The 25,183-nt window shown below is 36.1% G+C and overlaps 1 protein-coding gene across 2 annotated transcripts in view; it reads left to right on the top strand.

The window, feature by feature from the left end:
- MGAT4A (alpha-1,3-mannosyl-glycoprotein 4-beta-N-acetylglucosaminyltransferase A) overlaps nt 1–25,183 on the top strand; it is a 139,150-nt gene that overhangs the window by 101,318 nt on the left and 12,649 nt on the right. For both annotated transcript variants that reach the window (XM_074213742.1, XM_074213741.1), the window contains 5 exons: nt 2,426–2,501; nt 10,213–10,327; nt 16,574–16,704; nt 19,142–19,249; nt 19,376–19,569. In XM_074213742.1, the coding sequence (XP_074069843.1) occupies nt 2,426–2,501; nt 10,213–10,327; nt 16,574–16,704; nt 19,142–19,249; nt 19,376–19,569 (624 nt within the window). The remainder of the gene's footprint in view (nt 1–2,425; nt 2,502–10,212; nt 10,328–16,573; nt 16,705–19,141; nt 19,250–19,375; nt 19,570–25,183) is intronic.

The following is a 25,183-nucleotide window of genomic DNA, read 5'->3' as shown; positions in this document are numbered from 1 at the left end:
ATTTTAGTTACATATAAATTTTAAAACTTGGCAAGAACAAAATAAGTATCGTTTATCTCTGGCATCACTAACAAAAGTCAGGGACCAGTGTTATGTAGCAAATGGACATAATCTATAATACCAAGAACTATTTCCCATTAGGTAAGTTCTGTTATTAAGATTAATAAAACAAATTTTTAAAAGGACAAATGCAATTTGTTACCACAAGAAATAATGCTCCACATCCCTAATACTAAGAGAAATGCAAATTGTACATATCATATTGATGAAGAGAAAAATATTTTTATAACTCTTTAAAATATGCAAAGCTCTTTATATATAATGTCTCCTTTTATATTGACAAAAGATAGTAGTCAGTTTTAGAGAAGCTATGGGAAGTCTACACATCTAACTGATAATAAAGCTCATTACCTAGATATCATTTTGAAATTGCATGAAAAGAACTCTTCATACCTTTTGATCAAGTGATCCCATCAGAGAAGTAATACCAAAATGATTATAGCTGACATTTAAATAGAACTTTCAGGTTTGCAAATCAGTTTGCTTAAAGTGCTTATAGTGAGCTTTTATCAACTGAGGGATGATTGAACAAATTGTGGTATATGACTGTAGTGGACTCTTCCTGTGCCATAATGAAAGGATGAGTATGAGAAATTCAGAGAAAACATGGGAAGACTTGTATGAACTCTGACATATAGTAAAGAAAAGAGCTAGGAAAAGAGTTTACTCATTGACTACAGTAAAAACCACACTGAAGAGAACAGAAATCAGTATGATAACTTGGTTCTGAAGGAACAATGATGAAACATACTGATTTCTTCCCAGTAGAATGGTAGTGGATTGCAGGTATGGAATGTTGAGTATGTAATTAGACTTGTTTGTCTTTTTTCCCTTTTTCAGAACAAAAATGACCCTTGAAACAAAATGTATACTAAATTTATACTAAACTGACAAATATGTCTTCTTTCAGTTACTTCAGTTATTCTGAGAATCAGTCAAATGAGGCTTAGAATAAGGAGATACAATTTAATAATCATTTGTACATATTACATATATATACATATATACATATATATACATATATATATATATGAACTATACATAGTTTTGACTGAATTTGGGAAATTGTCTACTGTTGTCATGCATCCCAAGATGCAAGCTACCAGAGAACCCCCTCCTTCAATGCCTATTGATTTTCCAGCTATTGCTGCAAATACTGGATCACAGTTATGGAAGTCAACAAAGACAGATGGTAGATGGAGCAAGGTCTCAGTGTATTATTAATGAGAAAATGTTTTCCAAAGTGGTGTAAAAAAAAATAGGATTAAAGTCGAGGTGGGGGCAGTCACGTACCAAACATTAGAGATGAAAGATGAGTAGCTGAGATTGCCACACTTGTGCCCTTGAAGGTACCATTTACAAGAATGAGAGGATGGTCTCAGTCTCATTGTATAGGACCTCTACTGATAATTTATATAACTACCTAAACAAGAACTGCAGAAAAGTTTAAAAGGGAATGTGTGACTTGTGTAAGTAGAAGCAATATTACAGAATTCTATAAAGGATTTACAGAAAGCCATGAATGAGAATTGCACAGAATAAAACAATCATGGTGATATTGTGGTTGGCATTGGTAGAAGTAATTTTCACTCCAATCAAATCAGGTCTGTCTAAATATACAATTCTCAAACTGGTAGGATTCTCAATATGGGATAGGGTACTTTCAGAATAACAGTTTTGTCTTGTGGAAGATAAATGAAATGGTACAAAGTGATGTAATGATGTAAATGTCTGTCATTGACAAACTTGGACAGGTTGTATCCATCTCTGCAAGAAAAAAAGTTTATATATATATATATATATATATATATATATATATATATATAATTCTTGTCTCAGTGAATGCTATTGGATATTTTTTTTTTGTTCAGGTAATCTCTTTCCAAGCCAGAATTTACAGTGATGATCTCATTCTTTCATAGGTCTGTGTATTTTATTTTGGCAGACTTCTTATTGTTGGATAAATTTTTCTAACTTGTTTGGTGCCTGTTCTCTCTGATTATTCCTTCTTAAGTTCATAAAAAGGGAAAAAGAAAAATATTGATTCATTTAAGCAGAGTAGCAGTACTTTGCCCAGTTGTATTAGAGTCTATACAATTCTTTATCCTATCAAAGTTTCCCTCCACTGACTAGCCAGTTATGAAAAAGAGAAAGACTAAATTTATTCTTTGAAACTTTTCAAAAAGTTATGAAAGCAAGTCAGATGTATCAGCAAATCCATTTTAACTCACTCACAATTTGAGAACTATTGTTAACTTGAATATGATTAAATAGGCTCTTTTTCACTAATGGAGTGGAACATAAGTATTTTATTTAATTCTGTGTTTAATTTCTAATTCATGTTTTTGATGACTTTTTATTTCAGGTGGAGGACAAAGCAAAACTTGGATTATTGTTTTCTTATGATGTATGCTCAGGAAAAAGGCATTTATTACATTCAGGTAGTGTGTTTTTAAAAGAATTATTTGTAGGACAGTTTTGTAAGATGAATCTTTTAATGGAAAAAGTTTTTGTAAGCATAATCTTGATAAAGCAAGAGGGTTTAAAAAGTCTTCTCAAATGTATAAATTCATTACCATCTTATAAATTCTAAATTTTCCTAAAGAGGTAGGTTTAAACATATAAAAAATTGAATCCTCTTTTTATTTATTAAAATGTCATAGATTTAAAAATATCATTGAAGTAAAATAATTTTAAAACTTATAAAGGACAAGGTTTTGGATAAAGTTCATCTTTGCTTTAAATTAATATAAATAAAAATTAATGCTTTTTTCAGAACTTATGATTGTAGCAATATATACACTCAAAGGTGCCAGCCTTGGCATTTTCTCATTATTCCTGAGTGCAGCCAAAATCAGATTAAATTGTAATTGGGAAGTGTATAATAAAAAATAAAAATACAACATAATACTTATAATAATTAATTTACAGTTTTCAAAATCAGTATATGGTCAGTAGGAATCAGATTCTGTTTGAGTTTGATACCAGTTTTCTAGAATTACTGAGATAGTCTTATGATAGATTGAAAAACTAGGGTGAAATTTTGATGATTTGTTCTAGTTTGAGTTCTTTTACTAATTAAATTTGCTCTGTGAACTACTTGATGACAATGCTTTTGGACTTTTTCATGGGTGTAAAATGAAAGGCATTGGATTAAATTCATCTGTAAGATCTCTTACAGTTGTAATTGTAATAAAATTGTTCTTTGCTTTATTAACAACCATTGTACTCATTTTGCATTGGTTTTATGTATTTATTAAAGCTTATCCTTGGACTTCTCAAGGATACTTTTTTAAGCCAAGTTTGAGATAATCAATGTCTTATATAGTAATGAAATTAGATTTCTTTAAAATATCTATTATTTCATTTGGTCTTGTCCGCAAGTAGTATTTTAGTGAGATTTTACTTTAAGACATTATGAAACAAATTCAGCTTAGACTCTTATGTGTGCACTAAATTATTGTGCTGGTAAAACAGATCTTGTGACTAGGTAAAGGACTAGGCAGGGGACCTGTGGTTTCCAGGGAATTGTATCTCTGTGAATAGGGCAGCTAGATGGCACAATGGATAGAGCACTGACCCTGGAGCCAGGAGGACCGAATTCAAATCCAGCCTCAGACACTTGCCATTTACTAGCTTTGGGACCTTGGGCAAGTCACTTAATCCTGATTGCCTTGCATCCAGGGCCATCTCCAGTTAACCTGATTCATATCTGGCCACTGCACCCAGATGGTTCTGGAGGAGAAAGTGAGGCTGATGACTTAGCACAGCTTGCAGCCCCCCCCCCCCAATCCAAATCATGTGCCTGTCATGGCATCACCTCTTTGATGTCTTGGTCTTCTTTGAGAATAAAGGAAAAACATCATCATCTCTATGAATAGGTCCATAGCACTCCCAATGAATCCCTTTGGCAGATGGGATGCACTGGTGGCTGCATTTATATGGGAATACTGCTCTCACTATGATGGAAAGAACCTCTGTTCCCTCTCAAGGGAAACCTTGCTATCACTGCAAAGACATTACTGGAATGCATAGTTTGTATACTACGAGGTTCATAGCTTAAGTTTATTCCTTGCTTATCCTTATTGAGCCTTCTTCTGTCACAAGGTTTTTGCAGGTGTTCTTATTTGAATATGATAAACGTATTACAAACTTATTTACTATATATAGCAAAACCATTGGTTTTAGGGGTGGTAAGGTGGCACAGGGGATAGAGTACCAGCCCTGAAGTCAGGAGTACCTGAGTTCAAATCTGGCCTCAGACACTTAATAATTACCTAGCTGTATGGCCTTGGGCAAGCCACTTAACCCCATTGCCTTGCAAACAAACAAACAAAAAAAACCCATTGCTTTTGGAGTCAGATGAAGTCATTTCAAATTCAGTATCAGTCACAATCTGTGTGATATAAGCTAGTAATTTTTTGGTACAGTTTTTGTTAATGTTTTTTGTTTTTATACTATAGTCTCTTCCTCTTGAAACAGCCTCCCTGAACTCTTCCTCATAAAGAAAAAAAGTTAAGCAGAACCAGGTAACAGGTGCAGAGCACAGTAAGCAGTGACTACAATAATATAAATGAAAATAACACCTAAAGGTAGCTGTATATTATTTAATTGAAGGAAGCAATCTTAGTCTCAGAACCCTAAGAATAAAATACAATAAACTTCTCTCAGAACAGAGTTGAGAGAATTTGGAATCTGGTTTATACTGTTATCTTACTATGCTCTGCATCTGTTGACAAGTCTTGGAATGTTTCTCTGAATTTCTTTACTTATCACACAGTAATGCTTCATTACATTTATATACCACAGTTTCTTTAGTTATTTCATAAGGTTTGAGTACTTCATTTTTCTTTCAGCATTTTACTATTATAAAACTTTCTGATATTAATATTTTGGTATTTATGGAACCTCTCTATCTTTGCCTTCTTTGCATTTATTCACAGTAGTAGAATGACTAAGTCAACAGATATAAACAGTTTAGTAATTTTTCTCACAGAAGTCCAAATTATTTTCCAGAAGTTGAACCAATTCACAATTTTTCCAGTAGTTACATGAATGTGCCAGCCTTTCACAGCCCTTGCAACATTGACTATTTTTTTTTATCACCTTTGCCAATTTGAAGGATGGGAAATAGAACTTTAGAGTTGCTTTTATTGGAATATTTCTCAAGATTATTATTGATTTGATACAATTTTTCATACAGTTGTTTATAATTCTTTTGAAAATGTATCTTCTAATCATCTGTTTTCTAGAAAATGGCTCTTCATCTTAAATATTTGCATATATCTTGGATATTTGACATTTTCATGGAAAGTTTTTTTCTACTCAGTAATTTTTTTCTTAGACAAACTACATTGATTTTATTTGTGAAAAACATTTTATAATTTTATGTAATTGAAATTGTCTTTTATATTTTATGATCATTTTGATCCCTTGTTTGCTTAAGAACTTTCTCTGGGCCTTTCATTCTTTAGTTTTTGTCATTGTCTTTGTTTTATAATGTAGCATTTTAGTTTTGTTATCTTTCCATTTGGGAACTTATTGTTGGTATATCAGTCAGTCAGCAAGTGTTTATCAAGTGTCATGTAATTTAGACCAGTCCCTAGTTTAAGATATTGATGCAAAGCTATTTTTGCCAGATTGCTTTCAGTCCTTATAGTACTTCTCATCAGATAATGACCTAATAGGTATTCATGCCAATTTGTCTATAAATATCATAATTATTTTTTATTATCACTCTTGTCTGACCACTATGATTCTACTCTGTGGACCTAGGGCCTTAAAGGCTTGGGCTCTCCTCCTATCATTTCTTCCTTTATGATTCGCTAAGTTTATCTTCCCTTCTTTTCTCACTGGCAGATTTCATTGCGGCTTTCCCTTTCTTGCCCAGGTATTTGGCTAGTAAAGAAGCATGGGTTTTTTGGGAAGCATGTTTTCTTACCATTGTGGTACACAAAGTCTATAGCATAGGACAACCCCATTCCTCCCTGCCCCTCCAAAAAAATACTGTTCAGACCTCTGAATCATCATCTGGTTCTGGGAACCAAAGTTTTCAAAAGGACAGTAAGAAGTTCCAGTATATCCTGAGAAGAGTGATCTAAAGTAGTGAAGATATTTTAAACTGTGCTATATGGGAATTGTTTGAAGGAACTACATATGTTTTGTCTGTAAGAGAAGAAAGTTGCTCATGACTTGAACATTATCTTGAAACATTTGAGGGATTTTGTTGTATGAGGAAAGAGATTAGCTTTAGAATTTTGTATTCCAAAGACCAGGATTAACCAATGAATTAAAGTCATAGAAAGGCAAATACTAGCTTAATGTGAAGAAGAAATCAGTAATTAGTTATTAAAAATTATATGGGCTGCCTTGTTAAAGTGGTACTCCTTGCTACCTCCTACTCAAGGCTTTTTCTTATCTTTTCACCTATGTACATGTTAATACATAGCCCATTAGTATAGGATAATCTTTTTGAGAAAGGAATTATTTCCTTTTTATCTTAGTATCCTACAGTACCTTGCAAATGAGAGAAGCTTAACAAGTATTTTTTACTTTGTTTTAAAATTATATGAATGCCCGTTGTTTTTATAAGTCATTTTCTATTGTTCACCTGCATAGAACATTCCTTGTAACCACAAAGAGGTGTAGTGGATGTTAACCTAGTTGCTTATTTCTCTCAATCAGGCTCCTCAGGGAAGCTGGTTTTCATTCACTTATTGAATGCATTAGCCTAACTACTCAATAGTTTGATATTATTATAGGGGTAGATATATGCGTGTGTGTGTGTGTGTGTGTGTGTGTGTGTGTGTGTGTGTGTGTATCCATCAGTCATATCACTATCTCCTTTACTCCTTTCTTTAATAGCTTTAACCAGTCAGTTATATAACAAGTATAAATTTCCCTTTACTATGTGCTGAACCCTGAGCTATTATTCCCTTATGCTACAAAGAAAGGCCATGCCCTCAAAGGGCTCACTTTCAATTGAGGTAGAAAACATGCAAATACCTATAATACATATTAGATGCAGTTTAAATAGAAGGGAATCTTGGGGGGAAGGTCAAGAAGAACTGTGGGATAGTGTTGAGAAAGATATCCTGTACTATCCCAGAATCATTATTTTTGTGAGCAGCATAGTTGCATCACTTATGTACATATACATATACATATACATATACATATACATATACATATACATATACATATACATATACATATACTAGCATCATTGTAAAAATGTATAATTTTGAAGACAAATTACCATGATTCCAGAGGGCCAATAATGAAGCTTAAATATCTACTTATTCATAAATGATGAATTCATGAAAGAATATAATACCTTTTTTTTTACATTGTCAGTGAGAGATTTTTTTGACTTAACTATGTATATTTATTCTAACAAATTTTTCTTCCCCTGATGATATGGTTGATGGAGGAGAGAGAAAATAGATTGTTGCTAGTTTAAAAAAAAACTGAGTTCAAAAACCAGACTTGATGGTGCATACTTGTAATAAGACCTCAAAAGAGTCTGGAACTGTGGTTTCCTTGAGTTTGGAATGTCTGAGCTGAGGTGGCCCAAGTTGATTGGATGCACTAAGTCTGGCATCAATATTTATGGTTCCCAGGTTGCCTAAGGAGACATTAATAAGCCCTGATTGGAATTGGAATAGGTCAAAACTCTGTACAGATCAGGAGTGCAATCTGACGTGCCATTATTAGCAGCACTTCCAACTTGGATGAGATATTCATTTTTTTATATTAAAAAAGAAATCACAAAAAACTGTTGGGGTCAAACTCTGCTTCCTCTAGAAACCCTTTTCCAGTCCTTGACCCTGCATAACTCTCTCTCTCAAGGGCTACTTGTTAACCACTCAGTGTTTTGCTTTTATGTATTAATTTGTATATGTCTGTGTATTATTCTGTTTAATTAGACTTTTGTTTTTTTGTGTGTATCTAGTGCTTGGCTCTTTATAAATGCTTGTTGGTTAGAGTTTGTTTTTTAAGAAAGTATTAGGGAACACATATTGGCTATTATGTTCCATTCTCATAGCCAGCCCCTACTGAAGACCAAAGCCATTTCTAGGCTGGAGTTCATCTCTCTCTCCCCTACTATTTCATTGATCTCCTCCTCCCCTCCCCTCTCCTCTCCCCTCCTCTCTGTTCTACTTTTAGATTTTTGGTTTCCCAATGAAAGTTAGGAGGACTTATGAGTTAACTGACTATCCTGCAGCTAGAGCTCAGGATGGGAAGACTCTCATGATTCTGATGGTAGCAGCTATGCAAACTGAAAAACAGAATGCAGACTTTTAGGGATCTGGAACTTCAGAGGCTTTGGTCTACCCTACCACCCAAGGAGTGGAAATAGACACAGATAAAATTGAAGTATTTCATGTAATGTTGATTAATACTAAAAGTTGGTTTAAAAGACAAATAGAACACTGACTGGGCTAAATCTAATGGTCATGGAAGTAACAGAGGACCAGTCATGACCTTGGATGTTTGACTTTTGGGGCACATTAAATCCTCTTGCCTTCACAGATCTCACCCTTTTTGTCTACTACCATTCATGTAAACTTGGGAGGCTAAATGGATTTGGGGAACCATATCAGAACATCAGTGTGCTGAGAGGAGAGGGGTCAAATTACCCTTACTGCCTAACAACTAAAATTAGTTAAATCAAAATCAACAAATTTAGCAATAGTATCTTAGTTTGCATTTTACATCTGTAGTTTCCTTACTTCTCAGTAGGGCCAATAATGAAGCTTAATATCTACTTATTCATAAGTGATGAATTTATGAAAGAATATAATACTTTTTTCTACATTGTCAGTGAAAGATTTTTTTGACTTAGCTATATTTATTCTAACAAATAGAGGTGTGATTCTTTATATCTTTTCTGAGAGCAAAATCAATCATTATAGTTTATAAGAATTAACTGCCTTTTGGGCTGTTTTATACTTTTGATAAAGATTGAATTAAATTAGTGAGTTTCCTACATCTTAGAGATGTTGAAGCAGATGTTGGTCTTGTTGTATAGTAAAGACTCTTAGGAGTTAGGCTGGAGTGATCTCTGAGGTTCTTAGTCTATAATTATGTTATTCCCTGAAACCTTAACAAATTACATACTATAGAATTTGTTCAAAGACATTACTATAATCTTTAATGGGTGTATAATACATATATAATAGAAATACTTTTTACAATCACTCTTTTCTGAAGGTAAGATATTTTAACACCCAAATGTTATATCCGAACCTTGCTCTTTATCTTATTGACAGTATGCAAGTTATTTGGGTTGTAATAATTGTACATGTTTGGAACCCTTTTTAGACTTGATTAAAAATTTCCTCTTAAAAGTTGGGATGGCTCATTGACTTATATATGTCAATTTCTATAGTCCTTTCTTTCCAAGAAATTGAAAGCTTATGTAATTTAATAGAATTTCATATTATTTGCAAGAAAGGAATAGTAAATAGTAAAAAAGATAGAAAATGAAGAAAACTGAGATTGAAAGAGGATGGAAGTAAGGCACTGCCACTTAAATCAAATTTAAATGCCCCAAAAACTATATTGGCAGTTCTAGCCTTGTGAAAAGAAATCAGACTGTTACTTTTCTCTTCCTTTGTCTGGGCCAGTGGTGTCAAAAAAACGAACATTTGTGTTAGCCCTTGCTGCCACCTTATGGAAAAAACTGCCATTTTCTTCTGTGTTTTGATTAAAGTCTGTATGATAAATAAGATAAATTTATGGGATTGGCAGGATTTCAGAACTCCCCCCCCCCCCAATTAAGAAATTGAAGTGTTGCGTGTACTGTGAAATCTTTGGACATTTTTAGGTTTCTGATTGAAGGAAATGCTTTTGAAAGGTTAATTTAAAAGTTTCCTGATATGAAAACATTGGAAAGAGTTGCCTCCTCCCTCAAAAACTCTGCCACTAAAGTAATAATTCATTATTATTCCATTATTATTATGTGATGAAAACATGACTAGAAGTATCCTGATAATAGGTTGTTTCATTTTTTCTTATTTTCTTTTAAATTATTTTTATTTTTATATTGACCTTAGATTTTTTAGCAAAATATTTCTTTGATAGTTATTAAATTGAATTACAGACCACAGTTTCTTATTATTAATATAATTACTCCATTTTCCATAGCTTGAAGATGATATTGTTGTTAAGCAGAATTACTTCAGTACAATAAAGAATTTTGCACTTCAGGTCTCTTCTGAAGACTGGATGATTTTGGAGTTTTCCCAACTTGGATTCATTGGTGAGAAAAATAAAAGTTTGTTTTCTCAGAATACTTAATTGTAATTTTAGCTTAAAGCTAATCCTTTATTGAATGTGTGATAATAAATTTATTTTTCATATGTACAGAAAATTGCCTAGTTTGGAGAATAAGAAATAATGGCATAATTGAATTAAAGAGCCCCTTTTATGATTATGCTTTTATAACAAGGTCTCAAATAAGAGAATCAATGTTGAAGAGTGCCACAAGATTATAAGACCTGGAAAGGATCTTGGAGAACATAAAGTTTATTATCCCTTCATTTTATAGATGAGAACATTGAGACCTAGAATTTAAGTAACTTCCCAGGTTCACCCAGTAAGTTTCTGAGTTGGGTTTTAGGCCAGGTCTCCCTGATTCACAGTATATTGTTCTATCCCCTTTTACCATTTGTGGTGCTTAAAAAATGTTTTTGGAGCGTTATTTCTTTAGCTGAACGAGTGGAAATCCCTGGTTTATGGTATTCTTAAACTTAGGCAATTAAAAAGGTGTTAAAAAACTGAAGTGTTGAGATACAAATTTAAATTTTAGAAGACTATAATTTCTAGTTTTTTAAAATAAGGGTCACTTATTTCACCTTAGCATTCAATTAGTACTCAAGTACTTTTAAGATTACAATAGAAACCTGAAATAGTGTTTAGTTTCTAAAACACATCCCCTTTTATGGAGATATAAACATGAGCCAAATCCAGCATGTGTTTTGCATTTATATAATTCTAAAATTTGATTTTTACTTAAACCAATTATGTTCTGTCATTGTGGCAATCAAATTCAATTAAATAAACATTTATTAAGCCCACAACTTTGTGGTTGTTGCTAAAGAAACAGTATGGTGGGGTGGCTAGGTGCTGCAGTGGATAGAGCACCAGCCCTGGAGTCAGGAGTACCTGAGTTCAAATCCTGTCTCAGACACTTAATAATTACCTAGCTGTGTGGCCTTGGGCAAGCCACTTAACCCCATTTGCCTTGCAAAAACCTTAAAAAAAAAAAGAAACAGTATGGTTTAATAGATAGAAATCTGGATTTGGAGAAAAGCTGACATCAGACCTCACTTTCAGGCACTGTATTTGAGACATTAGGAAGAAGTTAAACTTTCCGAACCTTAGTTTCTTATCTATAATTTGGAAATGATGATAGCATTTCCCTCAGAAGAGTTTTATGAGAATCAAAAGAGATTTGTAATGTATGTAAAGGGCTTAGTAATAGTATATATCTCATAGAATTATTTCAAGGATCAAATGAAATAATGTATGTAAAGGACCTTGCAACCTTGAGGTTCTATATAGTTATTACGTAATGGAAGAATAATTACATGTGGTGTAACTCCGTATAATTAGAATAGTATCTGCCTGCTGTGCCTTCTGTGCTCACTGTCACTGTGGCAGGTTTTTGCCATGCCAAGGCTGAAATAAAATTTAGTACTTCAGGTGTTTGGTTTTAGCTGAGGTCAGTATTTAGTTCACACAGTTTCCTATTATAACACAAAGGAAAAATAATACAAATATAGAAATTTTAGATTATAGTTTTATAGTAGAAAACACAAAACTTACCACTAATTTTAGTTGTTCAAACCTAACTCAAAGCAACTTCTTGTGATAATTGGAATTAGGGCTTTCTTCAAGTTTCAAGATCTCTTTAAAATGAGATTTAAGTATTACTTCTGCTCATAGAAATTACTGATTTTGGTGGAAAATACCTTTCCAAATGAGTTAATACGATATAACTCAGAGAATCAAAAATGCTCATGAACCAGAATTAGCTTGAATTGAAGATTTTTTTTAAAGGACTTCTGGAGTCCTCTTCTTACACAGTTCTTTCTTTTAAAATGCTACTTTTATTTCATTTTTTTTCCAATTACATGCAAAGGTAGTTTTCAACATTCATCTTTTTTTCAAGCTTTTAAGTTCCACATTTTTCTTTTTTTTTCTTTTTTTAATTTATTTTTTTATTCTCATTTTGTATAAATTTTTTTTACATTAATAAAATATTCTTGTTTACAAGTAAATAAAATACCCCTCCTCCTCTGCCATGAATATAGATAGACTTGTTTGGGCGAAAAAAGTAAAGGGGAGAGGAAAAAAATTAAAATAAAAAATAATAATAGTAATAATTGTAGGTATGGCCAGGTGGCGCAATGGAAGAAGCAACAGCCCTGGAGCCACGAGCACCTGAGTCCCCATCCAGCCTCGTAAACCCAACAATCACCCAGCCGTGTGACATGCAAGCCACCCTATCCCCACTGCCCTGCAAAAACCAAAAAAAAAAAAAAAAGAAAGAAAAAAAAAGACCCAAAATAAAATAAAATAGTAATAATAGTAGGGGTGGCTGGGTGGCAGACAGAGCATTGGCCCTTGAGCCAGGAGCACCTGGGTCCAAATCCGGCCCCAGACACCCAAAGATCACCCTGCTATGTGGCCCTAGGCAGGCCATCCAGCCCTACTTGCCCTGCACCCTCCCCCAAATAATCATAACAAAAAATGTGCTTGAGTCTTTGTTCCAACACCAACAACTCTGTCATGGGTGGATCTCATTCTTTATGATAAGTCCATCACAAAAGTTATTTCCATATTTTTCCAAAGTTGCCATTGCTGATCGCAACTCCCTCCTTTCTTATTTCTCCACTACCATGTACTCTGTTTTCTCTCTCCTTTCACTATGACTCTGCTGTAGGGTAGCTGAGTGGCGCAGCAGACAGATCCCTGGTCCCGGGGCCAAGAAGCCCTGAGCCCCCATACCACCCCTTAGGCCCAGAATCCACCTGGCCCTGTGGTCCTGGGCAGGCCTTCCATTCCCAGCCCCTTGCAAGAAGTAAGAAAGAAAATGTGTTATATCTGACCACTCTCCCGCCATGGTCCATCCTCTCCTCCTTTATTCACATCCCCACCCCTTCCCCCTGCTCCCCCCTCCTTCTTACTCCAGATGTCTATACCCCATTGAGTATATTTGCTGTTTCCTCTCCTAGCCATCTCTGATGAGAGCAAAGTTTCCCTCATTCCCCCTTGCCTCCCCCCTTCCATATCATTGCAATAGCTCATTGTAATAAAAAAAAATCTTATGTGAAATATCTTGGACTATTCCCCCTCTCCTTTTTCTTTCTCCCATTCCATTTCCCTTTTTTTTCTATTGACTCCATTTTTACACCATATTTTATCTTCGAATTCAGCTTTCTCCTGTGCTTCAACTATAAAAGCTCTCTCTACCTGCTCTATTAACTGAGAAGGTTCATATGAGTATTATCAGTGTCATTTTTCTATGCAGGAATACATGCAGTTCATCCTCATTAAGTCCCTCATATTTGCCCCCTCTCCTCCAATCTCCATGCTTCACCTGAATCCTGTATCTGAAGATCCAACCTTCTGTTCAGCTCTGGCCATTCCAAAAGGAACCTTTGAAATTCCCCTGGTTCATTGAAAGTCCATCTTTTTCTCTGGAAGAGGACATTCAGCCTTGCTGGGTAGTTCATTCCTGGCTTCATTCTAAGCTCTCTTGCCTTCCGGTATATTGTATTCCAAGCTCTACAAGCTTCCAATGTAGCTGCTGCTAAGTCCTGTGTGATCCTGACTGCAGCTCCATGATATTTGAACTGTGTCCTTCTGGCTGCTTGTAATATTTTCTCTTTGACTTGGGAGTTCTGGAACTTGGCTATAATATTCCTAGAGGTTGGTTTTTTAGGATCTCTTTCTCTGGGGGGATCGGTGGATTCTCTCCATTTCTATTTTGCCCTCTGCTTCTAGAATATTAGGGCAATTTTCCTGTAGTAATTCTTTGAAAATGATGTCAAGGCTCTTTTCCTGATCATGACTTTCAGGTATTCCAATAATTTTTAAATTACGTTTCCTAAGTCTGTTTTCCGTATCAGTTGTTTTTTCAATGAGATATTTCACATTTTCTTCTAATTTTTCATGTTTTTGGTTTTGAAGTATTGATTCCTGATTTCTGGTAAATTCATCAGTCTCCCTGAATTCTATTCTTTGTCTGAAGGATTTGTTCTCCTCAGAGAGTTTTCTTATCTCTTTTTCCATCTGGCCAATTTTGCTTTTTAAAGCAGTCTTCTCCTCAATAACTTTTTGAACTGTTCTATCCATTTGACCTAAGCTGTTTTTTAGTATATGCTATTTTCTTCAGCATTTTTTTGGATTTCCTTGACTAAGCTGCTGACTTCATTTTCATGTTTTTCCTGCATCTCTCTCCTTTCTTTTCCCAGTTTTTCTTCCAACTCCCTCATTTGATTTTCAAAGTCTTTTTTGAGCTCTATCATAGCCTGAGCCCAATTTCTGATTTTTCTTGGAGTCTTTAGATGCAGGAGCTTGTACTTCCTCATCTTCAGACTGAGTATTTTGGTCCTTCTTGGGTTCATTTGCAAAATATTTCTCAATAGTCTTCTTTTTGTTTCTCTGCTTGCTCATTTTCCCAGCCTGGGCCTGGTCTGTGAATGACCATAAGCTCCCCTCTCTGCCAAGGGGCTGATGTGGGGGGGGGTGCTGTTCTATTGGGGGGCCTAGACTGTGGTCAGGTTCTGAATGTGGTCAGAGCCCCAGAGTCCTGTTTCAGGGGCAGAGGACCTAGCTCACAGTCTCTCTTCACTCCCCTCCCTCAGCTCAATGGGCTCATGCCCTGGGGGCTCCTGCTTACTGGCTCCACCTGCTTCTGTTTCCTGGATCAGGGCTGGGGAAAGAAGATGCTGCTTGCTGTGTGCCCTGAGGGCTGGGCTCCACATGCTAGCTCTGGCAGAGGTCCCCCGCTGTTCCCCCACTTTGTGCCCGGTGCTCCTCAGGGTATAGCTCAGGAGACTCCCCCGCAGCTGTGAGCTGAGACCCCCCAGCGCCCTGGGGCTGCCTCCGGGAGGCTGAGGTTCTTTCCCTCTGGTGGGCCACCCCTCTGGCGGGCCGCCTCTCAGACCCCGGGGAGCAGAGCCTTTCTGCTCTTTTCCAGGTTGCCTTGAGTAGGAGAACTGCCTCACTGGGTCCCTTTGTGGGTTTTGTCTCTCGAAAGTTTAGTTAGAGTCCTTAGCTGATGAATTTTATCAGAGAGCTCCTAAGACTTGATCCCTTCTTGTCGCCATCTTGGCTCCGCCCCCAAGTTCCACATTTTTCTAACAATTTCCCTTTCCTTCCCCTTCTCCATGACAGCAAACGATCTTATATAGACTGTACATGTACAATGATATTTAACATATGTCCATATTAGTCATATGGTGAAGGAAGAATTAGAATGAAGGGGCAGAAAGAAAAAAATCTAAAAAATATATTTTTTAAGTGAGTTAGTATGTTTTGGTTTGCATTTAGACTTGCAGGAGTTCCTTCTCTGGATGTGGTTGGTATTTTCAGTAACAGTTCTTTTAGGATCGTCCTTGATCACTGAACTGCTGAGAGAAGCTGAATCCATCATAGTTGATTATCTCGCAATGTTGCTGTTAATATGTACAATGTTCTTCTGGTTCTGCTCACTTAGCATCAGTTCATGCAAGTCTTTCCAAACTTTTCTGAAGTCTGGTCACTCATGATTTCTATGTTCTACATACATATACCCAATTTGTCCGGCCATTCCCCAACTGATGGGCATCCCCTCAATTTTCCAGTTCTTTATCACTACAAAAAGAGATTCTTTGAGTGTTGTTGTATATGTGGGATTTTTACCCTTTTTCATGATTTCTTCAGGATACAGATCCCAAGAGTGGTACTGCTGGATCAAAGGATATACACATTTTTATTGTCCTTTGGGCATAATTCCAGATTGCACTCCAGAAAGGTTGGATCAGTTCATAACTCCACCCAGTTTTCCCACATCCCCTCCAATATCGATCATTTTTCTTTCTAGTCATTTTGGCCAATCTTATAGGTGTGAGGGGTCCCTCATAGTTTTTTTAATTTGCATTTCTCTAATCAATAATGATTTCTAGCAATTTTTATGAACTTGTTTTTAAGAATTATTTTGATAATTATTTCAATATAATTGACTTCTGTTGTCAAATGAAGTCCTATCTGGAAAGCACTAAGCACAGCACCTGCACCCAAGAGGTGACTAATAAATGCTTATTTCCTTCCCTTTGTAATCGTAGGTATTTTATTTTACACATTTAAAACATTTTTATGCAAAGAGGGCCTTAGCGTTTACCAGACTGCCAAAGGGGCTTGACACATAAGTTTAAGGGATCTTGTTTAAGGGGTTCTGCAACAAAACTTTGTATTTTCTCAACTTATTATTGTTTAACTGGAATATTTTTTATAGGTAAAATGTTTCAAGCTTCAGATATCACTTTGATTGTAGAGTTCATATTTATGTTTTACAAGGAGAAACCAATTGACTGGCTCTTAGATCATATACTCTGGGTGAAAGTCTGCAATCCTGAAAAAGATGCAGTAAGTTAATTTCGTATTAAAAACTTATTCTCTAATATATTTTAGTTAAGAATTTTTTCACTGGTTTATAAATATGCCATATGAAAACTGCATGGAATCTCTATTTGAACTGTTATAGATTGAAATTGAAGTAGATAAAACTGCATTTGTATAGAGGTTTTTGAAAAAAAAAATTTTTTTAAATTTGACCTAGAACAACAAGTCAGACCAGTCTATCTCAGTTTCTTTATGTATCACCAATAGTATTCTTCTCAAGTCAATTAAATAGCAGGGTACTCCTGTCTGAGTTAGGAAATTTACCATTCTTGTGAAAGCCCTTTTCTTTTCTCCTCATTTCCATCTAGTGGTTGTAAGATGTCATTGTGGCCTTTTATTTCTTTTCTTTTCCTTTTCTCTTTCTTACATCACTAGGTCCAAGGAAAAATATTCATGGTACACCAGTTCCCAACTTTTTTTGGTTTCTATACCTCTTGGCTTTCAGTAAACGATTTCATATTCCCTATTCAGTATGAAAGGAAGTAAGTTCTATAGTTTATCATGTTTATGCATATAAGAAATAAAAAAAATCACTTAATTTCAATAAGATAATTATTTACCTTTGAATACACATGATACAGAAAGGGAATCACTTATCGAATTCAGTTTTGCAGTTTTCAGTCAATTTTTTAAAAAAATTATAATTTTTATAATTTTATAATTGAATTTTGTAATATATGATCATATTTTATAATTTTATAAAAAATTTTAAAATAAAATTCAAATTTAAAAAAAATATAGACCAAAACGATATTAAGTCTGGTCTCCCTCATTTTACAAATTAGAAAACTGAAGTCTAGAGAGAGAGAGGTTATGTGATAGTACAGAAGGACTAAAACTTTCTGATTACTAGAACAGTATTCTTGATACTGCACTATGCTATTTCATTTGAACACAGTACTGTCACTCATTGAACTGTATATTTGTGTGCTTCACAAGTAGTCTTTTCCCATTTTCCTAGTAAGCAAAAACATGCCCTATTTCTACTTATTGAAGTCTCAGAGACTCAGAGCATCTTGTGCTGTCTAATTGATTAATAGAAATCCTGAGATAGTGATCTAAGTAGTTGTTCTAAGTCCATCTAAATAACTTTAAAGAGAAAATGGTCCAGTCAATGTACCCTCCTGCTTCTCCCTTTTTGCATAGTTCAGGTATTTCTTGTCCAGAAATCAAGAGTTACATTAGATGTGAAATCCCATAAAAATGATTTATGTAAAATATATATATATATATATATATATATATATATATATCCCAAATCCATATTTTTTTAAGGTTTTTGCAAGGCAAATGGGGTTAAGTGGCTTGCCCAAGGCCACACAGCTAGGTAATTATTAAGTGTCTGAGACCGGATTTGAACCCAGGTACTCCTGACTCCAAGGCCGGTGCTTTATCCACTGTGCCACCTAGCCGCCCCATACCTCTTTTTAATTACAAGATTTTACATGGAACACTTATTGAACAAGTTATTGAATAACATTTGTAATTTTGACAATTTAAAAAAAAACAATACAAAAATCTTAAGGTTTATTAAGGGATAGTGGTGGAGGTGGTAGTATATAGAATGAAAATGGCAGAGTAAAAGGAGTTTACAAAATAATTACCTTATAATAATAATTGGTTGCCCTTAACTAAGAAATACTTTCTCTCTAGGAGATAAAACAGTACCTGCTAATACCATAAGAATTTTCTTGGTCATTATTTTAGCATTGTTGTCTGTGGTTCGGCTTAGACCACTGTTATACTCCTGGTCTTATCTTTATATTGGATGGACCAGTAATACCTTCCAGTTACCTAACGGAATGAAAATGACCATGAGCTAATTTTTAGTCCTCTTTAATAATTTGAAATTCATTTAGGCTGTAGTTTATCAGTGAATAGTCCAATGACTCTTCTTTTTTATTTCAAATATTATATTTGTAATTGTTTTTGAAGTGAATCTTTAGGGTTATAACACTTATATTACAATAATATTAGAAACATAATCTCTGGGAGCAGCTAGGTGGCGTAGTGGATAAAGCACCGGCCTTGGAGTCAGGAGTACCTGGGTTCAAATCCGGTCTCAGACACTTAATAATTACCTAGCTGTGTGGTCTTGGGCAAGCCACTTAACCCCATTTGCCTTGCAAAAACCTTAAAAAAAAAAGAAACATAATCTCATGCCTTCTGAAATATGATTCAAATTAAACTTGGCTTTTCACCATGCTATTTTTGGTAAGTTAATATTTTTCAGAGAAATGTCCATTTATTTGCCAAGTAAGTAGCAAATCTAGGAATGCTTTGATAGTCAAAAAACATTCAAATGGAATTATGAAACAGCTATTGGATTTTATTTTAAATATTCTTAAAAGCCTTTCCATTACTCTGCTAAGTATACTAACATAATTTTTTTTCTTTTGAGAAACATTGTGATAGACAAAAATCAAATCTACGAATTCGATTCAGGCCTTCCCTTTTCCAGCATGTTGGTTTGCATTCATCATTAGAAGGAAAAATTCAGAAACTCACAGTGAGTGGTTTAATTTCACTATGTGTTTGTGTGTGATTTCATTATGTATATGCTTATAAGTCACTCTTTTCCTCAAAGTAGCGAATTGCATGTAATACAGTGTATCTTTTAAAAATTTATTATTAGGATAAAGATTTCCTGAAGCCATTACTTCACACAATGCATGTAAACCCACCTGCAGAAGTATCTACTTCTCTGAAGGTCTACCAAGGACACACATTGGAAAAAACTTATATGGGAGAGGATTTCTTCTGGGCTGTAACTCCAGTTGCTGGGGACTACATATTATTTAAATTTGATAAGCCAATTGATGTGGAAAGGTTAGTAATTATTGCTATGTGGTCTTATACTCCAAGCTTCTTGCTCTGTTATAGATATGTGAAGCAAGGAACCCTAGGAATTTGAACTCATTCATTAAATAAAAAAAATACTACAGTGAATAAAGCACTGGCCCTGGAGTCAGGAGGACCTGAGTTCAAATGTGGCCTCACTCTCTTAATAATTACCTAGCTGTGTGGCCTTGGGCAAGTCACTTAACCCCATTGCCTTGCAAAAAACAAACCAAAAAAAAGAATGTAAGTAAATGCTAAAGGAACAGGCTCACTTCATTTGGAAGGTCAGTTTTATTTACTTAAACTGATTAACTCAAGTGTCATTTGTAAAATTGTATTAAAGTTTTCCCTAATATGTTTTCACATGGCTTGTTTTATTAAATGCCACTTTAGCTATTTGTTACTTCTCTTTTACTCTGTGACATTTATTCTGTGCAACAGATAATCTTCAATTGTACTCAACCTATAATTATGTGGTTATATATACATTGATATATGATGATTATACATACCTTCCATGGTTGGTACAATATAGCACCTCATTCATTTGTTATCATTATGTGAAGAATGTTAACCTTGTATTTTTTAATCTGCATTGACTTCCCAAAAAGAAACAAAAATACTAAGAAAAAACAATAATCGAATATGCTCAATTAACTGTAAGGTCTAAACATATGTGTGTGTGTGTGTGTGTGTGTGTGTGTGTGTATAGTATATATTAGTGTTGTATCTTAAGGATTCAGAAATGAAAAACTACCGTCTCTCTGTCCTTGAATATCTTATGGGCCAATGATGGAGGGATGATTCATAGATATAGAATTATGATGCAAGATAGAATAATGGCTGCTAGGTAGTAGAGTAGATAGAGCACTGGACTGGGAGTCAGTTAGATGCAAGTTCAAATGCTGTCTCAGACACTTACTACCTATGTATCCCTGGGCAAGTCACTTAACCTCTGTTTACCTGTTTCTTCAACCGAAAAAAAATGAGGTTAATGGTAGCACCAATTTCTCAGTATTGCTTTGAGAATCAAATAAGATAATTTGTAAAGTGCTTAGTTCAGTGCCTGGTTAATAATAATATGCTAAATATAATAAAAAGTAATGGGCACTTGAATATTATAAGAGTAGAGAGATCTAGGCTAAAAAAATTTGCAGGGAGGAGGTGAAAACTGATGTGGGCTGAAAAAGAATCATAATGTGGGAATATGTTCTCAGCATGGGGAAGGCCTGTACTCAAGCAGGAGGAATAGGTAGTAAGTAGTACTGGGTTTCTGAAATGAGACTGGGGGTAGGCCTGTCATCTAGAGAGAGTGTGCATCTTGTTCCTGGTGGAAACTAGGCAGTGAGGTTGGAAACAGAAAGAGGAAAGTTCCTTTTGGCAAGTTGGGCTGGGGAAAGACAGTTGAGTCTGCTGGTCCCTTCAGCCACCCATGGGAGTCAGCAAGATAGAACATGGAAATGAGAGAATAAACCTTTAGGGGAACACCCACAATTAAGGAACAAGGGTGGGACAATGAAACATTATAGGGGAGAGGACTGATCAGAGAAAAGAACAGGAAAGAAAAGAAACCAGTGAAAGTGAGAATGTCCCAGAATTGTTTATGCTTTGTAGTTTTAAAGTGTTTACAATCTGAAAAAAAAAACAACATTCATTTTTGGTGGTGATTGGTGAATGTTGGAAAAAAGCAAGAGTTAAGTATAGAAGGTAGATTACAAGCATAACTTCCTTAAGCAGCATTGGGCTTCTGAAGAAACTTACGTAAATGGTAGGCCTGACAATGAGATTGATGATTCAGATGAGAATAGTGGATAGGGAAGCATGTAAGGTATTCTGAGGTCGATGACAATGTCTTGTTTGAATTGGCTGATTATGTGATTGACACTGAAGAAAAAGCAAATGAAACCAGAAAAGGAAAAGTAGACTAGAAAAACAATGGATCAAGGATTGTGATGACTTAGGAAGAGCAGTTTCAGGAATGAAAAAGTTGGAGAGAATTGGAGGCAAGGGAGATGGTGATCAAAAAGAATTTCAAACAAGCATCTTGAAGATGAGTCTTTTGGGTGTTGCTAAGTTCTAGGCTGTGATGATCCCTGTATGCAGATGTGTTAGCCTGGGGAGGCCAGTCATTCAGTGCTTAGGGTTAGACTATGAGATACTGTAATTGACTCCAAAGACTTATGGTTACAAGGGTAGAGGTTTTTATTGATGTATATGCAGGATTAAGTGGAAAACACAAGGTCCATAATCCATTTCTACTAGCCCTCAAAGGGCAACCTCAATTAGCATTATCAGACTTGGGTTTCAGATTTCTAAATTCAGAGATATAATACAGGCTTCACCAACACAAAGTGTGCACAGCAAAACATTTGTAAGACATTGAACCTGCCAAACTAACTCTCTCAATTGTCTACCCTTCATACATCTCATAGGACATGAAGTTCAGATTATTTGTTGTAATAGGGATCGACCACTCTCAAAGAAACCCCTAATGTGTGGAGTTTTTGCGTCACACTTAAATGATTCTTAGGCCACTGAAGAGACTTGGCTTTTCTAGTTAGCCAGTTTGGTATATAATTGAAAAAATTTTGTTATTCCTAATTAACAGGATATGATCCCTACCAGTACTGGGGGGGAAAACCTTATACCTAAATAGAGAATTTATTGATCACTCTATGGGTGCCATTAAATCTGTCCCTAGCCCAAGTTCATGGTTTATTCCTCTTCTCAGATTTATAGGGTATCTCTGATAGGCACTATAGATGTGCTTGTTTTATCTCAGCAGTGGGTTGTAAGAATCATAATAGAAATTAGTTCCTGAGAAACAGGGATTTCAGTGTAAAAGCATAGTTAGTCTAAGGCATGTATATGTCTTATGGCTACATGTATATGTAGCTATTATAATCGGCAGTCAGTGGAGTTAGTAATAATTGCTCACAGTTCTTGAGAAAAGTGGGAAAAGAACTTGAAGGTTGGAACTGAATAGGGTGATAGATGCTAATTGAGAGGAAGAGAGGTTAAGTGCTGAGAACATGTGATTTGATAACGAAGAAAATAGTTAGAGGGGGCAGAGCCCAGATGGCGACAATAGTGGACCATGTCCTAGGAGCTCTCTCATAAATCTTTGAAACTAAGGACTTTAACTAAATTTTCGAGAGACAGAAGCCACAGAGGGACCCAGTGAGGCAGTTCTCCTACTCAAGGTAACCTGGTAAAGAGCAGAAAGGCTCTGCTTACTGGGGTTGGAGCAGCGGCCTGCCAGAGGGGTGGCCCACCAGAGTAAAAGAACTTCAGCCTCCCAGAGGCAGCCCCAGGGCACTGGGAGCCGTAGCTCCCAGCAGTGGGGGGGGGGGTTCCTGATCTGCGCCCCGGGGAGCACTGGGCACAAAGTGGGGGGACCAGCGGGGGACCTCTGCCAGAGCAAACACATGGAGCCCAGCCTTCAGGGCACACAGCAAGCTGCTTGGCCACTGCATTCCAGATCCAGGAAACAGAAGCAGGTGGAGCCCCCAGGGCATGAGCCCATTGAACCTGGGGAGGGGAGTGAAGAGAGAGAGACTGCCAAGCTCTGTCCCTGGAACAGGACTCTGGGGCTCTGACCACATTCAGATCCTGATCACACTCCAGGCCCCCCCTTAGAACAGCAGGGCCACCCCACACCTGAGCCCCGTGGCAGAGGTGGGGAGCTTGTGGTCATTTACAGACCAGGAGGAAGGACAGAGCCTCACACACTGAGACTCTTGTGGGAGTGTCCCAAAAGCTCAGGAAGCACCCCCAAAAACAGGCATAGACTGGGAAAATGAGCAAGCAGAGAAACAAGAGAAGCACCATTGAGAAATACATGATCTATGGATCCAAGAAATATCAGTATACTCAGTCTGAAGATGAGGAAGCACAAGCTCCTGCATCTAAAGACTCCAAGAAAAATAGAAATTGGGCTCAGGCTATAACAGAGCTCAAAAAAGACTTTGAAAATCAAATCAGGGAGTTAGAAGAAAAACTGGGAAAAGAAAGGAGAGAGATGCAGGAAAAACATGAAAATGAAGTCAACAGCCTAGTCAAGGAAATCCAAAAAAATGCTGAAGAAAATAGCATGCTAAAAACCAGCTTAGGTCAAATGGATAAAACAGTTCAAAAAGTTATTGAGGAGAAGAATGCTTTAGAAAGCAAAATTGGCCAGATGGAAAAAGAGATAAGAAAAATCTCTGAGGAGAACAAATCCTTCAGACAAAGAATAGAATTCAGGGAGATTGATGAATTTAACAGAAATCAGGAATCAATACTTCAAAACCCAAAAAATGAAACATTAGAAGAAAATGTGAAATATCTTATTGAAAAAACAACTGATATGGAAAACAGACTTAGGAAAGATAATTTAAAAATTTTTGGAATACCTGAAAGTCATGATCAGGAAAAGAGCCTTGACATCATTTTCAAAGAATTACTACAGGAAAATTGCCCTGATATTCTAGAAGCAGAGGGCAAAATAGAAATGGAGAGAATCCACCGATCCCCCAGAGAAAGAGATCCTAAAAAACCAACCTCTAGGAATATTATAGCCAAGTTCCAGAACTCCCAAGTCAAAGAGAAAATATTACAAGCAGCCAGAAGGACATAATTCAAATACCATGGAGCTGCAATTAGGATCTCACAGGACTTAACAGCAACTACATTAAAAGCTCGTAGGGCTTGGAATATAATATATCAGAAGGCAAAAGATCTTAGAATGCAACCAAGAATCAACTACCCAGCAAAACTGAATGTCCTCTTCCAGGGAAAAAGATGGACTTTCAATGAACCAGGGGAATTTTAAATGTTCCTGTTGGAATGGCCAGAGCTGAACAGAAGGTTTGATCTTCAGATACAGGACTCAGGTGAAGCATAGAGATTGGAGGAAAGGGGGGAAATATGAGGGACTTAATGATGATGAACTGCATGTATTCCTGCATAGAAAAATGACACTGATAATACTCATATGAACCTTCTCAGTTAATAGAGCACATAGAGGGAGCTTTTATAGTTAAAGCACAGGAGAAAGCTGAATTCGAAGATAAAATATGGAGTAAAAATGGAGTCAATAGAAAAAAGGGAAATGTAATGGGAGAAAGAAAAAGGAGAGGGGGAATAGGCCAAGATATTTCACATAAGATTTTTCTTTATTACAGTGAGCTATTGCAATGATATGGAAGGGGGGAGGCAAGGGGGAATGAGGGAATCTTCACTCTCATCAGAGGTGGCTAGGAGAGGAAGCAGCATATATACTCAATGGGATATAGACATCTGGAGTAAGAAGGGGGGGACACAGGGGGAAGGGGGAGTGATGTGAGTGATGGAGGAGAGGATGGACCACAGGGGGAGAGTGGTCAGATATAATACATTTTCTTTTTTTACTTCTTGCAAGGGGCTGGGATTGGATGGCCTGTCCGGGACCATAGAGTCAGGTGGATGCTGGGCCTAAGGGTTGGTATGGGGGCTCAGGGCCAGGGATCTGTCTGCTGTGCCACTCAGATATGCTACAGCAGAGTCAGAATGAAAGGAGAGAGAAAAATATAGTATGTGGTAGTGGAGAAATACGAAAGGCAACAGTGGAAAAATATGGAAG

The sequence above is a fragment of the Macrotis lagotis genome, chromosome 1 (genome assembly GCF_037893015.1).
Source record: "Macrotis lagotis isolate mMagLag1 chromosome 1, bilby.v1.9.chrom.fasta, whole genome shotgun sequence".
Lineage (NCBI taxonomy): Eukaryota > Metazoa > Chordata > Mammalia > Peramelemorphia > Peramelidae > Macrotis > Macrotis lagotis.
The sequence above is the reverse complement of the archived record's forward strand: the minus strand, read 5'-3'. Positions and strand labels throughout refer to the sequence as shown.